This window comes from Pteropus vampyrus, unplaced genomic scaffold, assembly GCF_000151845.1.
Source record: "Pteropus vampyrus isolate Shadow unplaced genomic scaffold, Pvam_2.0 Scaffold23, whole genome shotgun sequence".
In the NCBI taxonomy this organism is placed as follows: Eukaryota; Metazoa; Chordata; class Mammalia; order Chiroptera; family Pteropodidae; genus Pteropus; species Pteropus vampyrus.
Genome location: NW_011888804.1, coordinates 11,048,366 through 11,064,770, shown reverse-complemented (window position 1 = coordinate 11,064,770; position 16,405 = coordinate 11,048,366). Strand labels below are relative to the sequence as shown.

Below are 16,405 nucleotides of genomic sequence, written 5' to 3'. Positions count from 1 at the left end.
GTTCCCTGCATCCCTGCCTTCATGTCCTCGTGCCTGTAGCAACCTAGCAACCTTGCCTCAGAGTGAGGAACTGGAGGCGGGGGAGGGGGGGAGCAGGTCCTAGTCGAATTACCAGCAATATTTATGGCATCCTATATTTCCATAGGCAAAACAAAAGGTGTTAATTTAAAACGTGGAAATAGGTTGGTTTGGCTAACCATGGTACTCTCAGTGTTCTGAAGTTGTTTAAATTGTAAATGAAAATATAATTGAAGCTGCGTGGGTATATATGAACAATTTCGATTACACATCTAAAATTCTATATGTGTGCATATTAAAGGAGCCTCCATAGGAAGACTGGTGAGCTGAGAGGCTCTGTCTGTTCATGACCCTGTCCCATTAGCAGTTTATTGGATGACTCAGATATCAGGGAATCTGGGACACAAAACAGGTAGGTTGTGACAGTAATGAGGGGAAAGGGCAAAAACAGGTGGAAAGCCTGGATCCCAGAATGGGGCATGGAGAAGACATTGGTCGGGGTCACAATTAGGCCGGGGAGAGCAAGGCCTCTCAGCAGCACCTGGAGGGCCAGGAAAGAACCTGGAACTTCCCTCCCTGCAAGGAGGTTCATGTACCAGCATGCACCCCACTGTGGGAGAGAGCATCACTCCAGAGATGCAGGAGACAGGAGCCATTCCTGACTCAGACATCTCTTCACAGGGTCAACCTCCATCTGTGATACCTGCTCAGACAGGGGAGCATGGAACCAGCTTTTGGCCAGAACAGAGGGATGAGGAGCCCAGAGGGGTCACCTGATCCAACCTGGGGCTAGGGAGGTCAAGGAAGTATCTCTGAAAATGTGACATGGTGACAAGTGCCAAAAGACAGGGGAGTGGGTAATAGTACCAGGCAAAGGTGAAGAAGGACCCTGTAAGTAGAGGAGTCAGCATGAGTCAAGGCCAGGAGGCTGAGCTGGGAGCTGGAAGAATGCTGGAAAATGGCTGGTGAACCAGAAGGGGGCAGTCTGGTGGGGTAGTGGCAAAGCCTGGATACAAAGTTTGATAACCTGTACCGCAGCTTCAGGGCAATGAGGCATCGTGAAAAGTTTTAAACAGAGAAAGGACAGGGTCAAATATGCGTTTACTAAAGCTCTTTCCTGAGGTCACATGAAAGTTGAAGTGGAAGGGGCAGGAGTGGAGTGAGGAGACAGACAGAAGGAATGCAGGCTTGATGCATGGAGGGACTGAGGACCAGAGATTGTACAAGGTGTCTTGCTCATGGCCAAGGAGAGGGGCAGCTCTATCTCTTTATTCTGACAACAGAGTTTCCGTCATTAGTGGCTCTGCGGGCCCTACCCCTAATCACTTCAATAAAAACTGCATCAAGGGCTTCAGCCTCTCCTTTGTGGCAGTGTCCGCTGGAGGCATGTCCTTGGCCTTCATGACAGCAGCATGGGCCTCCTGGAAGAGGTCCTCTCCCACTGCGGCCTCCACACGCTTATGCCAGGCAGCCAGCTTGGGTCGGCTTTTGAAGACTTGGCAGCCAGCACTGATAGGCTGTGGGAAGAGGAAGTAAGTGGAGGGGCTGGTCATGGTCAAGCACAAGGTAGCGTGACCTCGTTTAGGGACCCATCAAGTGGATTTTCCTTCCTCTGCCTGCATATGATAAGCTGGGGGGCCTCTCCCAGGAAACACTGAGATACTCCTCAATATCCCTTCAAGGTAGGGTTTTAAAGTCCCATTTTACAGATGAGGACACTAAGGCTCAGAGGGGAAGTGATCCATCCAGTATCCCACAGCCAGAAGCGGCAACGTGAGCTGGTACATTGGCTTCCTCCCAGGACACCCCACTCCCCAGTGGGCCACCCCACCCCACAGTACTCACATGCATCAGCTCTGTGATGGCTACCAAGTCAGCCACTGAGATATGAGGCCCAGCAAGGAAATCCTGGTCCTTCAGGAACTTGTCCTCAAGCAGCTGTAGGCACCCGTCCAGCTCAGCCAGAGTCGACGCTAACATTTCAGGGGGCACCTGTTCACCCAGGAACACAGGGAACAGCATCTGGTGGGAGGACAGGAAGGGAAAGGGCTGATGTTTGGCCCCAAGCCTAGCCTGGTTCTGCTCTCAACTAATCTATCACCAGTCCTGTGGATTTATCCTCTCTGCTGCCCACCCCTTTCCACCCATAGCCACCACCTGCTCCTACTCAAACAGGGACAGCCTCCACCTCTCCCTGGGTCCTCACACAGGGCAGTCAGGGACAGCCTTCTGCAATCTCAATCTACCCATATCCTCTCCCTGCATAAAGCCTTCCATGTCCCCCACTGCCCTCATCACAAAGGCTTCGCCACCAGGTCCTCACCGGTGCAACTGTCATTGTCTTCCCACTCCCCCGCAACACCCCCACCTCCTATCCCACCAAGACTTCTCAAATTGGGGGATGTGGTTCAAGTGCACATTCCTAATCAGTACACTTGGGTAGAGCCTGAGACTCTGCAATGAGTTCCTAGCTGATGCTGACACTCCTGGTCCACAGGCCACACTTTGAGGAGCAAAGGTCTATACTTACTCCACTCAACTTCCTGTCATTCTGCCCTCAAATGCAACAGGCTCCCGTCCCCACCAACTTGAGAGGACTTCTCTCCAAGTCCCTAGAAGCTCAAGGAAGACACTTTTAAGACCATTGAAACCTACTTTTTGCCAAATGGCCACTCACAACAGTGGTACTCAACCTACAGGAGAGCGTGAGCCTGCCCATCTCACGTTCCCTCACACACAGGGCACCCACGGAGCGCCAGCACTCTCCAAATAATGTGTACTCTACACATTTCAAAAACACCTGCACATTTGATAAATAAAAACGGAGTGCACATTTATTTGAGTTTTACTGAGGTTAAATGTGTTTTCATCCATTTATTAATCATTTCTCTCTATTCTTCCATTAAATCCCTGCTGGTTTCCTTTGCCCATTTTCCTCCTGTGTCTTTGATAGGTTTAAGAGCATCTTAAATATTAAGAATGTTACTTCTTTCTAACATATCTTTGCCAAGATCTTTCTCATTTTTTGCTTATGTTAAATTTAATCCTTTTTGTCCTTCCATAAAATTTCATTGTATGTGTAAAGTCATTTATGCTTTTCTTCTACTGCTGTTAGGCTTAGAAATCCTTGCATACCTAGAAACCAGATCAACATTTATTGAAATGTCTCCTCATTTTTTCTTTGTTTAACTTTCTTCACTAAACATCTCTCTATCTGGAAAGTATGTATGTAGCAAACTGAGGATTTGTTTTTTTTTTCTCCTCCCAAAGGCAATATTCCCAAGCAGCCTTGAGTATGCAAAGGGGCTCAGGAATCAAGGAACACTGAGTAGCCACTCCCTGGCTCTATCTTGGTTTTCCCTCTGAGAAACAAGTCGGTTGGAGTCTCTAGCATTCTAAAATTTGGTGTTCTAAGGTTTCGGGTCTGAACAAAATGTTTTAAACAGAAAGCACTGCCCCCTGAGCATCCCGGAAGGAGTCCCTGGCCCTGGGACTCACCTTCTGCCACATGGCTCGGGTGCAGCTACTCCGCAGGGCCGTGTGCTGCCACGCCAAGTACTCGTCCACACGGGCGCAGGCCTGCAGGTCCTGGGGGTACCAGTGGTCAGGGGCCTTGTACTTGCGGCTCAGATACAGCAAGATGGCCACACTGGGAGACACGGCAGAAGAGAAGGAGATGTCCAAGTCACTTTTCAGCTACTCCACAGGGGCCAGGCCCTGGGTGGGGCAGGCTCCTGCTCCTGGCATGTCTTTCCCCAACTCCTGTGGGTACAGCATTTCACTATCTCCATGACACAGATTAGGAATGTGAGGCTCAGAGAGGTTAGGTGACTGCCCCGGGTCACACAGCTCTACATTGGGCCATCCTACCATCCAAACTAAGGACACCAAGTGAAAAACAAAATGTAATGGGACTTCAGAAGGTGGGGGGTGGTGTGCTCAGAGAAAGCTTCCACAAAATGGGGCACCCAGCACAGGTCCTGAAGGACGAGAGCAAGTCCAGTACCACTGCTCAACATATCCAAAGCTTGAACACACCAGGAGCAGGTGCTCTTCCCATCCCTGGGTACCTCTGCCCACTTCAAGCCACTCTCCACTCTGGGGCTGGCACAAGTGCTCAGGGCACACAAGCCACAATCCAAGCCATCAACAGTAAACACACAGATGGCTGACTGGCCCCACAAGGTCATGCAGGAGTCCAGGAACCCATTACCTCTCAGCCAAGGTAAAGTCCCCATCCTTCAAGGCTGGCACTTTCTTCAGGGGGTTCACCTGGGCAAAGGCATTGCTGTGCTGCTGGCCTGTGGGAGAGACCAGTGAAGCAGTGGGGAGAACCCTGAGCCCTCCAAGGTCTCTGCCCATCCCTACCCTATTCTTGTGGGGCATTAGGGAGGAGGAGGCCACTCCACTGGTCAGTGAATCACAGACCCTGACACCACCACCAAAAGGCCACCATTCCTGTGTCCACCCCCTTGGAACCTGGGCCAGGAAGCATCTTGACTTGGGCCGAGGGAAGGAGGTGGTTCCATGGAGCTGTAATACACACACACACACACACACACACACACACACACACAGACTCAGGCAACTCCATCATGTCAGACACTCCAGCCTCCATCCTGGGCTCTAAGCTTACCTCCTGCAATCCATCTTCCTATGCCAGCTGAATGACCTGTCCACACCCAGCCACACCCAGCTCCAGCCACACCTGCTCCCAGCCCTCAGTCCATCCTTGCTCTCACCAGCCACCCAGCCTCCAACAGCTCAGCTCTTCTCTTCTTTCTCTCCTGTGCCAAGCCCTCAAGTCTCCCTCTCTGATGTGGATTCCTAGGTCTGACTCACCTCTACATGCCTCCCCAGCCGATGCTGGAGGGTACATCAGTCAATGTGCATAAAGTCAGAGAGCCTCAGTGGAACCAGGTTCTAGCCTGGCCATAGGCTCCTTTTGTGGCCCCCTTTGCCCTTCTACTGAGTAGACAGAATCACCACTACCCAGTCTCCCTTCCGAAACTGCCTCTGTGCCCAGCCCCTGTCTCAAGGACAGCTGAAAAGGCAGAGCAAAGTGGCAATGTAGCAGTTGGTGGCCCAGGGTCGGGGATTCAAAGACAGACGGTGGGCAGGTACGGCCAAGCAGGGTCATCCCTCCTGGCCTACCCAAGAAGCTCTAAATCCGTAGCTTGCCCTACTGCTCAGTTACAGCCCTGTCCCCTTCATCGGATTCTGTAAATGCAGAGGAGACCTAAACAGGGGTAGGTAGGTTTAAAGAGACCAGATCCAGGTGGAACAACCTTCTCCCGCCAGCAGATGCCGAAATTCAGAGATGGGGACCACCCCTACTAGGAAATGAGGAGTTTTCTCTAAGCCACAGTGTGGCACACAGTCAGCACACAGTCGGCCCAGACGCCAGGCCTGCCTGCCGGGCTTCACCTTTGAGCAGATCCACGGTGCGGAGCTCGAAGGGGATGCCGTTTTTCTTGGCGAATATGTAGACGGCGCGGCAGGGCTGGGACAGCAGGTCCAGGTAGAGCTCCAGGCTCATGGCAGGGGAGGCAGGTAGACCCAGGGGGTAGACCTGAGGGACAAGCCCGGAAACAAAAACCGCGGGCAGGAACCGCCGGGCCACCGAGCCTACAGACGAGAGCAGTCGGGGCAGGACTCAGTCACGCCCTCCCCGCCCATTGGATGGCTCCGGAGAACTTTGGGCCAATCAGCAGCGCCCTCGCTCTCCCTTCTTCCCTCTCCAGGGTTCTGTGTTGTTAGGCCCTCTCGTGGTGGCTAGACACAGGAAGATCTGGGCTCTGAGCCGGGGTCTCGCGGTCAAGTCACACCCCTTCTCTGGCCCTCAGTGTCTACCTTTGTCAAATGTGGCAGGGGGAGTGGTAATAGAAAACGGGATGCCAAGGGCGCTCCAGCACAGACTCTCAGTGAATTTAGGGTCAAGGGCTGGGCTGCCTGTAGTAGGCAGGCCACCTCTCCCACCCAGGGAGGAGGCTGAGAGAGGGGGGAAATCCGAGTCCCTGAGAACACAAAGGGAGAAGGAAGAAGGTGCAGCAGCCTCCCCTAAGCCTGGTGCCCAGAGGCCAGGGTGGAGGTTGGGAAGGGTGTCTAGACCTGCTCTCTGCAGAAGCTAACCCAAATCCCTCCCTAATCCCTGAGGTCATATACATTACACTCCAGCTAATTCCTCTCCCTGGAAGGAGAAGCCCTGTGAGGATCGTTTAGAGGTTTGCAAGGGGGATAGCACTTCCTCACTTCTTCAGCAGGGCCAGGTCCCTCCAACTGTGACTCTGGAGCTCCTCCAGTCAGTGATTATGATGCCCCATCTTCTAAGACAGCCTCCTGAGTTAAGAAGGCTCTTCTCCTGAACCCAAGAGTCAGAGAAAGCCACTTAGCAAGAGGATCAGTTACTGGAAAACTTGAGAAGAGATTGGCCTCCCTGGTCCCCCATGCTCCCCAGTTAGGGAAGACCTGTCCCTCCAGGAGAGTGCTTTCCTAGCCTTGTGCTGCAGCCCTCTCCATTCTGGCAGGGGCATGTCCTCCACCTCCTTCACTGGTCTGCCCTCTTCCACAAGCCACCTTTGGCTGAATTACTACAATATCCCAACTTCCTTCTTCCTCCCTGGCCACCTGCCAGTCCAACCCCTACCAGCAGCCAGAATATTATTCTAAAACACAGTCTGAGCACAGCATTCTCCTCCATGGTTTACAGATCCTGTGTGTGGCATTTTAAGCCCTGTGTGACTGAGCCCTGAGTGAGAGAGCTGCTTTGTGGATTTTCTCCTCCCTACCAGTTCTACAGCCGAGCCTATTGTGACTTTAATTCCCCTAGTATTTCTGGCAGCTAGAATTAAGTACTTTAATTCTTAATGAGGAAATAGGTATAGGTTTTAACTACATGTTTCAGGTGCTTTGGTTGTCATGTAACTTATAGTCAAAGATTAAGAAAATATGTTGGTCATGTTCTGAGGGACCACCTGTAAAGCAAGTTCCAGGAGAAATGTTTAAAAGTACACTTTGCTTGAAGTAATAGAAAAATATAGCTAGTTAAGCACAAAACAATGATAGTTTAAACAATGATGATAGTCACAAGATGTCTAGTTTCTGCTTTTTTGCTTTAAATTTAATATCACTGACACTTCTTCAGTGACACCATTGTGGGATATTTCGCAGAATCTTGGTTATTCAACCCAGCACTCATTGCTCTCACAATATAATTTCCTGTTGCTGATATACTGTTTCTTTGTCAAGCAAGAGATAACTCCAGGGCCATAAGAAGAATGTTTGTTTTGCAGAAGGAAAGGTTGTACACAAGGTAGCTGCAACTGGGTGCTGGCACCTAGGAGTCTAATAAGAAAAAGCATCATCTGTGACTAAGAAGACACAGACTTCTCTCTCAGTTCCCTGGAACTCCTCCTCCCTTACTCCTTAGCTACATAAAAACTCCTTACTTTTGCTTTTTGAGAGAGATGGATTTGAGAGATCTTGCTCTCCTGTCCTCTTACTTTGGCCAAATCAAATAAACCTTTATACCTAAGCACTAGTGTCTCAATGTTTGGCTTACTAGCACATTGGGCACACAAACCTGAATTTTTGGAGGTGATTACATAACAATTCCTACAGGCAGATTCAGAACTCATGACTTGGAGCCAAATGGCAATGTCCTGGGAGGCTGGCCCAGCCAACTGATCTACCACCATGCCTACAAAGAACACATGTGGAATGCCTGCTGATCTTTACACCGTCTGAGAAATCACTTTCTCCAAGAATTAGAAGGCTAGGGGGCAGTTATTATTCATTTCATTCTTGGCAATCATCAGGGTGAAGCTGACCCTCAGGGCCTAGGAAAGGAAGGTTGCCTTTTGGATAGACAGGGCCAGGGCAAGAATGTCAAATAAATCACACAGCAGAGTTAGAAGCAGAGGATCAGGCTAAGCCCAGACTTATTTACCAAACTGAAAATGAAATGTAGTGATTAAAGGAGACAGGTCTGGGTGTGCCATTCTCATCGTGGTTTTCAGGCAGCTGTGGAAGACAGGGTAAGGGTAGGGACCTGGGGCTGGAGAGCCACAGTACAGTGGGACATGGGCAAGTTACTCTTGATCTCTGAGCCTGCCTCCCATGCCTTCATGGAACGAAGGTGCTTCATGAACTGCCAGGGGCAGAGCAGAGTCAAGGCTTCCCAGCTCATTGGATCATGGCCAGTATCCCAGGTATCAGCTTCTGCTTTATGACGGGGTCTGCAGGTGGAAAGTTCTTGACATTCAGGATGGTCTCATGGGCCTCTTGGAAGAGGATCTTTCCCACTGCTGCTTCCACGCGCTGGCGCCAAGCAGCCAGCTTGGGTCGGCCTTCAAAGACTTGGCAGCCAGCACCCACAGGCTGTAGGGAAAAAGGGACAGTACAGGAGTGGATGGGTGAGGCCAAGGATAGTAGCACTTTCCTGGTTTGGGGACCACACAGCTCCAGAAGAGGTTACCGCAAACAAGCACAGTCCCACAGCCAGGTGGGGGTGGCATGAGCAGGACTTCAGCAACTCATCCTGCCAAGTGGGCCTACCTTGCCCACAGTACTCACATGCATCAGCTCCGTGATGGCTACCAGGTCAGCCAGGGAAATGTGGGGCCTGGACAGAAAAGCATTCTTCTGGAGGAACTTGTCCTCAAGTATCTTCAAGGTCACATCCAACTCTGCTAGCGTGGCTGCCAGCATTTCAGGAGATACTGGCTCACCCAGGAAAACAGAGAACATCACCTAGTGAGTGGGCAGGCAAAGTGGGGGATTAGGGGCCAGTCCAGCTTTGGAGGAAGGAAGCAAGTCTCCCTCCTCCCATTTCTATGCACCTTTCTTCTGCATCCTGGGTAGGCCTGCAGGAAAATTCCCAAAGAACCCCTTTTCCCTGAATTATTCCTGCTTTCATGAGCTCTGATTGGCTGAGCTTCAGAGGTTTCTGAAGGACTCAAACTCCTTTGAGAATGACTCAAAGGGGACCTAAACAGTGAATTTCATACTTTGGTGGAGAGGAGAGGGCTAGCTGGCTTAAGAACTATCTAATTTATAATCTTTTTTCTCCTGAATATAAAATCAGTTCCTCTTACAGTATAAGTAATTATGACGACAGGCTTTTAAGGTCTCCATTTTGTCACTTATTAATTTGTGTGACCTAGGGCAAAATACACACTCCATTTTGTCACTTATTAATTTGTGTGACCTAGGGCAAAATACACAATCCTTCTTAGCTTCAATTTCCTTGAATAAACAGTACATGACTTATCTTGTAAATAAAAAAGTGAGGTCCAAAGAGGGACAATCAATTTCCAGAGATGGCATAGCCAGGAAAAGACTCAGCCAAGCATAGAATAAACAACTTCTGACCTGGGAGCTACCAGGGACTAAGGAGGAGAGCCAGGAGAGAGAGGTGTCCAGGATTTGGGGAGGAGGGCATTTTTAGGGCAAAGCCATCAAGAGCCTCAGGCTTGGCAGCTGTTAGGGAGACAGAATAGATGGGGAGCACAGGTGGGTGGTGGGGCTTCATGCTCGGTGTGGTAAAGTCGCTTGGGGGGGCTGGGCTGGGATTCAGGAAAGAAAAACAGGACTAGGGCTGTACTCAAACTCCTGGCTCAGGGCTTCAGTCCTCACTTCCACACGACAAGGTGGGATTAGCGATCACAGGCCAGTGCTGGGCTAATGACATTCCTTTGGCTCCAGAGTTTTAAAAAATATAGATCAGCTATTGACATTTAAAAATGGAGATATTTCATACAAAAGTCCAGATTTCCAGTTTCTTTTTAACATAAAGGGAGCATTGCTACCTGGTACCCCTGCCTGGCATCTAAGGCTGATGCCTGAAGAAGGAAGGGCACATGCGCTCCCGGTGGGCTGGACCTCACCTAGCCCATCTCCCTCATTTATTACCTGCCTCCCCCTTGCAAGAGAAGGTCTACGTTTCCCTTCTGTTCCAACTGAGTGATTCCAAAGTTTTTAGGGTCTTAAAAAAGTGTTTTTGTTCCTCTTTAAATATAAAAGACCATAATTGGTTAATAAGTAAATTAAGATTTATTCACATAATGAAATACCACAGAGTAGTGAAAATGGATAAATTAGACCTACCCATAGCAACAAGGAAAAATGCAAGTTGCAGAATGGTATGAGAGCATTCATTTAAAAATTTAAGCACTCAAAGCAAAACTTTATTTTGCTTATGGCTATATGTAATTGTAGTAATGTATAAAATCATGAACTGGAAAGACTTGTCCCAGATCCCAGAGTGGGGTGTTCTCTTGGGAAGGAGTGAGCTCAACAAAGAGGTCTTTTGACTTTTGTTCTCTAATGTTTCTTTCTTATATTAAAAATGATATGAGAAAGAACAATAAAACTCACGATCCAGAATTACCCACACATTTTTTAAAAAGAGTTCCATTGCTGATTAGGCTCTCAAAGGTCGCAAAAATACCATTGTTTCCACCCTAAGGACCTTATTTATAAATAGCCTTATTTTTCTGTCAAGCCATCAAAGAGTTACAGAATTTGAAAAGAAAAAAAGAAAAAAAGCCTAAACCCATACTGTCCAATATGGTGGCCACCAGCCTCAAGCGGCTACTGAGCTTTTGAAATGTGGCTGGTTCTAGCTGAGATGTGCTGTACCTGTGAAACATACACCAGATTCTGAGGACTTAGAAAAAAAAAGAAAAATATTTCATTAATAATTTTTCTATTGATTACACAGTGATATTTAAAAATGTTTTAATTCTGGTAAAAAAAACAAACCATATAATATAAAATATACCATTTTAACCACTGTTGAGTGTTCAGTTCAGTGGCATTAAGTACATTCACATTGTCGTGCAACCATCACCACTACGGTTCCAGAACTGTCTTCACCTTGCAAAACTGGAACTCTGTTCCCATCCAAAAACTTCCCCTCTGTCCCTCCCCCGAGCCCCTGCCAACCACCATTCTCCTTTCTGTCTCTACGAATTTAACTACTCTAGGTGACTCATATAAGTGGAATTATACAATACTTGTCCTTTTGTGTCTGGCTTACTTCACTTAGCAAATGTTTTCAAGGTTCATCCATGTTGTAGCATGTGTCAAAACTCCTTTCTTTCTTAAGACCAAATAATATTCTATTGTATGAATGTACAACATTTTGTTTTTCCATTCATCCGTCAATAAACACAAGGGTTGTTTCCACTACTAGTTATTGTGAATAATACCATTATGAACATAAGTGTAAAAATATCTATTTGAGACCCCGCTTGCAATTATTTTAGGAATATATCCAGAAATGAAATTGCTGGACCATTTGGTAATTTTATTTTTAATTTTTGTGATGTGTGTGTGCATATATATATATATATATATATATATATATATATATATATATAGCGCCATCCTAATGGGTGTGAAGTGGTATCTCATTATAGTTTTAATTTGCATTTCTCTAATGACTAGTAATGCCAAGCATCTTTTCATGTGTTTATTGGCCGAAATGATAATATTCTGAATATATTGGGTTAAGTGAAATATATTTATTTCACCTGTTTCTTTTTACGTTTTAAATGTGGCTCCTAGGAAATTTTAAAGGACATATATGGCTCACTTTATGCTTCCATTGTTCAGCACTGGACTAAATTCATCAAATTTTAGAGGACATGAGCCCTTCCTGGATTAGCCTCTTTCATTCCTGGGGTCCAAGAAGGCAGGGTACAAGCTTGCCATTGTTATGGGACTTTTTTGACGTGTGGTTGGTACTTAAGTTCCAAATCCCTGCTGGAGAAAGCAAGCAAGCAACCTGATCCCACCTTCAAGATAACTGAAACCAGAGATGAACTGAAACTAACTAAAGCCACAACCTAGCCCACCTCCAGATTAGCTGAAAGAAACTAACCTACCACTGATGCTTCCTGACAGAAGAAAAGTGCAAGCCTTTAAAGGGGTACTTATTACGTACTTCAATCTCTACTCTTATACATAATGTCTGGCACACAATTAAAAATTGAGACATGCAAAGAAAGCAGAAAATATGACAGATAATCAAGAAGATGAAAAACAACCAATGGAAACAGACTCACAGAGAATCCAGGTGTTGAAAGTAAGACAGAGACTTTTAAGTAACTATTATAAATGTGTTAAAGAATTTAGAAGAGAAGATGGACCAAATTGGTAAGCAGATGGTGGATTTCAGCAGAGCAATGGAAACTGAAAAAAAAAAAATTCTAAACTGAAAAAGTACATATCTCAAATAAAGAATGGATTAGATGGGCTTAACAGCAACCTGGGCACAACAGAAGAGAAAATTAGTGAGGTCAAAGTCATGTCATTAGAAACTATCCAAACTAAAAAGAAGAATGCAATAGCGCCTGAGCTCCTTTGGGGGTGATGCCCTCGCTGTCTTCCCTACCCCACCCCAGGGGCCTCACCTTATGCCACAGGGCCCGGAGGCAGTTTCTCCGCAGGGTTGTGTGCTGCCATGCCAGGTACTCATCCACACGGGCACGGGCCTGCAGGTCCTGAGGGTACCAGTGGTCAGGGACCTTATACTTGCGGGTCAGGTAGAGCAATATGGCCACACTGCAGGGGAGGGGAGACATGATGGTTGTGGGAAAGGTACTGAGCTAGGGGTTTCTTTAATCTTCCTGATAATGAGTCAAGATATTTGCCTCATTTTACAGACAAGGAAGCCAGGCTTAGAATAGTGAATGGACTTGCCCAGGAACACGGCCTTTGGTAGCATTGCTGAGAGTCTTTCTGAGGCTAACACCCAAACTCATCCTACCACCAGGCAATATCGCACAGCAGAGTGTCCTGCCATGTGCTCAGAGACAGTTCTTGATGGGAAGGCCAGACCTTCCTGCAGGAGATGGCATCAAAGCTGAGCCTTAAAGAAGCTCAGTTCTGTCCAGTCTGCAACCACTCTCATCACCTGGCATTCGGACAAGGCTCAGATGACCTGACTGCTCAAATTAGCTTTCCTGTCCTCCTCTTGTTCTTTTCATCCCTTTGTTCTCCCCTGTAGGAAACACTGGGGCTGCTGCAGGATGGTGGAACAGTAGAACAGACGAGCCCCTAGAGCCCTCCTTCTGCCCTGGGTTATGAGGGCTGTCGTGGTGTTGGGACAGGGGTGGACCGGAAAGGGCACTGAGGGTGTGTAAATTTGGGCCCACACGAAGGCTTTCAGGAACTTGGGATGTCCTAAGGGCTGGGAACTCCAGCCAAAAAAGCAGAAAATCTCTGTATCTGCCACTGGCCCATATTCCTATTAGGAATCCTGCCCCCAAAGCCTAGTTTAACAATTCACTCGTCTGTGCAAGATACTTGAACTTCTCTCACTCCCAGCTAATCGTTCAAGTCAACTCTGAGGAAGGCAGCAGGTCCCTGGGAGCCATAGACATCCCTAGGGGGAGAAAAGAGACAGACAAATGCAGATATTGCATGTTGCCCCTGGCAGGTGCCCGTGGGTGCTCAACACCAGCGACACAAGGGCTCAGGACAGTAGGGGCCGCAGGAAGGAAAAATGGTGCTGGCAGAATGTCTGAGAAATTCTTTGGGGGGTGTATCATCTTAAGATTTCAGAGATAAGTTCTAAAGCTCCAGGTTCTCCTTTTTGTGGTAGGGATGACTTATGTGACGAAAGAGGCAGAACCAGAAAAATGTTCGGCCTTTCCTGAAGAGGTTTCCACTTCTTAGGACCTGTGGTGATGTAAAATGTCCACATGCCTGGAGGTCCTCCCAAGGATGAGGCCCACCCATGGAAGCTGTAGCTGGGAGATGGAGTCACTGGATAGCCCAGACACTCCTGGGCCATCTTGAAGCAAGTTTGGCCAGAGGAGGCCTCTATGGGGGGTGAAGCTGCCATGCCCTGCCCCCTGCCTTACGCTACGCTCACCAACAATCACAGGATTGGTATAAAAGTAAAATACATGCTTGCTTTTCCAACCATCCCTGTGTGAACACACAGGGGCCTGGGGTCCAGGCCTGACTCTATAGGATATAGGGCAAAGGGCCCTTCACCTCTCAGGATTTTTGGTTTTTTGTCTATAAAGTAGAGGGTTAGGACAAGATTGTTCCAGCAAGGTCTAGTAACAGCCTGAGGCTGTAGTTACCTCTCAGTCAAGATGAAGTCCCCATCCTTCAAGACAGGCACTTTCTTCAAGGGGTTCACCTGGGCAAAGGCATTGCTGAGATGCTGGCCTGCAGAGAGCACATCGTTATGGGTACTGGGAGGAAAATGTGCCCTGTATGGCCTGTTTCCACTCCCTGCAATGCCCAGTCCCCAATTTCACAGCTCTTTCCCAGCCCCTGGCTGCTCTCCTGTGTGTGGTAAAGGGCTGGTAGGGGCCGCTGTGGGAGGGGCAGGAGGCTGCTCTGCCAAGTGGTGCAAAATAGACCTGGACACCCTGGCCAAGGCCTGGAATAGGGCCATAACCTTCCCCCGACAGCCCACCCCTCTGCAACAGAGCTCATGCTGCAGGGCAAGGTGCCCCAGTCAAGCCTTCACATGCACCCCACTTACTGCCTTTGCATCATCACCAGCTTCATGAGCTCACATTTTGGGTGTCCCAAGCTGCAAGGGCAGAGTAGCTAGTCACCTGAAAGGAGCTCTGACTTCTTACAGTGCCCTAAGTAGAGCCACCAAACACAGAGAAGTGGCCTTTTCCTGGTATCTATTTAATTATAACCAACTTCTACTGGGCCCTCTGTGTCCTCTTGTTCACCCAGCCCTGGGCACTGAGGACATCGAGCTAGCCCTGCTGTTGCAAAATTTCAGCAGTTGAAGGCCACCAAGGAGGGACTAGACTAGCCTCTGTCCTAGTCTCTACACTAGGCCCCTTTAACCTCTCTCCTCCTGCCACATCTCTCTTCCAGAGGTCCCCTGTCCCTATGCCCAGGTGCACCCCTTTCTTCGCCAGATCTCTCCTTCTTTCCTTGCCAGATCTCTCCATCTTTCCTCCTCCCTACTCCCCACCTTCCATCCCTCCCCCGCCCCTTTATTCGGCCTCAGCTGAGCCCTGCCCTGTTGTCCACGGCACCACCAGACTTTGGGAGATTACTCGAATCTCTCGGATCTTCTTTGTGACCCACCTTTTCCGGTGATGGCCCCAAGAAGTGGGTGGCGCAGGGAGGGGTGCCCCTAAGCAATATTTGGCCTCTCCATTCCTCCCCTACCTCTCGGTTCCCCAAACTCCGCCGTCGGGCCCACCTTTGAGCAGCTCCACGGTGCGCAGCTCGAAGGGGATGCCGTTCTTCTTGGCGAAGATGTAGACGGCGCGGCAGGGCTGGGACAGCAGGTCCAGGTAGAGCTCCAGGCCCATGACCGGCGCTACGGAACCAGACTCGGGAACCAAAGGACGCAGTAAACGCCAGCACTGGTGCGGAGTTTCCCTAGAGACAACCACGCCCCCTGGAGGCCGGTTCCTCTTTGGGCGGCTCCAGGACCCAGACTTTGGCCCAAACACTGGCTACCTGGTGTGCCTGAAAGGCTGAAGCCAGGGGCTCTGGGGCTAGAAGGAGGGGTGGCAACAAGGAATATCGCCCCTCGGAGGGTGATGCTGAGGACCTCCAGTCCTAGTCCTTTGTGACTGGCTCCTTTCACTTAGTATAAGGTCTTCAAGGTTCTCCCGTATTGTAGCAAGTATCAGAATGTCCGACCATCGCCATTTTACAGATGTGATTTACAGATCAAGAAAGTTTTCGATATCCTGTTTTCATCTCCTTTAGGTGTGTACCCAAAAGTGGGGATTGCTGGATCGCTCCTCATCATTTTCAAGATGGAGAAACAGAGGCCCAGAAAAGGAAAGACACAAACCCAGGGCATGTGAGGCACGGTGCTGGCAGGAGCAGGAAGATCAAGGCTGTCAAATGCTGGGCCATGGAATTGGAGTGAAGTGAGTAAACACGAAACACTGACCAGAAGCCCTGTCACTTTGACACTGCCAGAACCAGGATCTCTAGAGCGAGGGGCTAAGAGCGTGAACACTGGAGCCAGACTTTCTGGTACATTCCATTGTGTTCAGAGAACATACACTGTATGATTTCCATGTTTAAACTTGAGAAGAACATGCCATGTGCACAGAAGAATGTTTATTCTGCTGTTCTTGAGTGAAGTTGTTCTGTGTGTGTATCTAGTAGTTCCAATTGGTTTATAGTGTTTTTCAAGTCCTCTATTTCCCTGACGATCTTCTGTCTCATTCTATCCATTAACAATAGTGGAGTATTGAAGTCAACTGTTATTATTGGCAGTTTAATCATATTTAAATAATTTTTAAAATTAAAGAATTTAAACATTAAAGAATTTAAAAATTACAGAATTTTTAAATTCTTTTTGGAAGCTGGGAGGACCCACTCCCACCCACTCCCACATTAGACCTTCTGCTCACACCAGCAGTCG

General features: G+C 48.5%; 2 protein-coding genes across 5 annotated transcripts; both read right to left on the bottom strand.

Moving 5' to 3' along the window:
* Nucleotides 1–361: 361 nt before the first annotated feature.
* Nucleotides 362–5,672, bottom strand: LOC105289345 (glutathione S-transferase theta-3-like). Of its 3 annotated transcripts, none has more exons than XM_011355985.2 (5): nucleotides 5,446–5,672; nucleotides 4,232–4,319; nucleotides 3,517–3,667; nucleotides 1,864–2,040; nucleotides 362–1,535 (listed from the first exon to the last, which is right to left on the bottom strand). In XM_011355985.2, the coding sequence occupies exons 1-5, from the start codon at nucleotides 5,555–5,557 to the stop codon at nucleotides 1,341–1,343; spliced, it is 723 nt and encodes a 240-aa protein (XP_011354287.1). In that variant the 5' UTR covers nucleotides 5,558–5,672; the 3' UTR covers nucleotides 362–1,340. The 3 variants fall into 3 exon arrangements, with proteins under 3 accessions (XP_011354287.1, XP_023384072.1, XP_023384073.1); XM_023528304.1 differs by lacking the exon at nucleotides 5,446–5,672 and adding an exon at nucleotides 4,861–5,407; XM_023528305.1 differs by lacking the exons at nucleotides 3,517–3,667; nucleotides 4,232–4,319; nucleotides 5,446–5,672 and adding an exon at nucleotides 2,549–2,622.
* Nucleotides 5,673–7,637: 1,965 nt separating this feature from the next.
* On the bottom strand, nucleotides 7,638–16,401 carry LOC105289344 (glutathione S-transferase theta-1-like). Of its 2 annotated transcripts, XM_023528303.1 has the most exons (7): nucleotides 16,384–16,401; nucleotides 15,218–16,207; nucleotides 14,531–14,581; nucleotides 14,121–14,208; nucleotides 12,438–12,588; nucleotides 8,593–8,769; nucleotides 7,638–8,397 (listed from the first exon to the last, which is right to left on the bottom strand). In XM_023528303.1, exons 6-7 carry the CDS (start codon nucleotides 8,764–8,766, stop codon nucleotides 8,203–8,205), a joined length of 369 nt encoding a protein of 122 aa, XP_023384071.1. In that variant the 5' UTR covers nucleotides 8,767–8,769; nucleotides 12,438–12,588; nucleotides 14,121–14,208; nucleotides 14,531–14,581; nucleotides 15,218–16,207; nucleotides 16,384–16,401; the 3' UTR covers nucleotides 7,638–8,202. The 2 variants fall into 2 exon arrangements, with proteins under 2 accessions (XP_023384071.1, XP_011354286.1); XM_011355984.2 differs by lacking the exon at nucleotides 16,384–16,401 and having other exon boundaries at nucleotides 15,218–16,352.
* Between the last annotated feature and the right edge of the window lie 4 nt (nucleotides 16,402–16,405).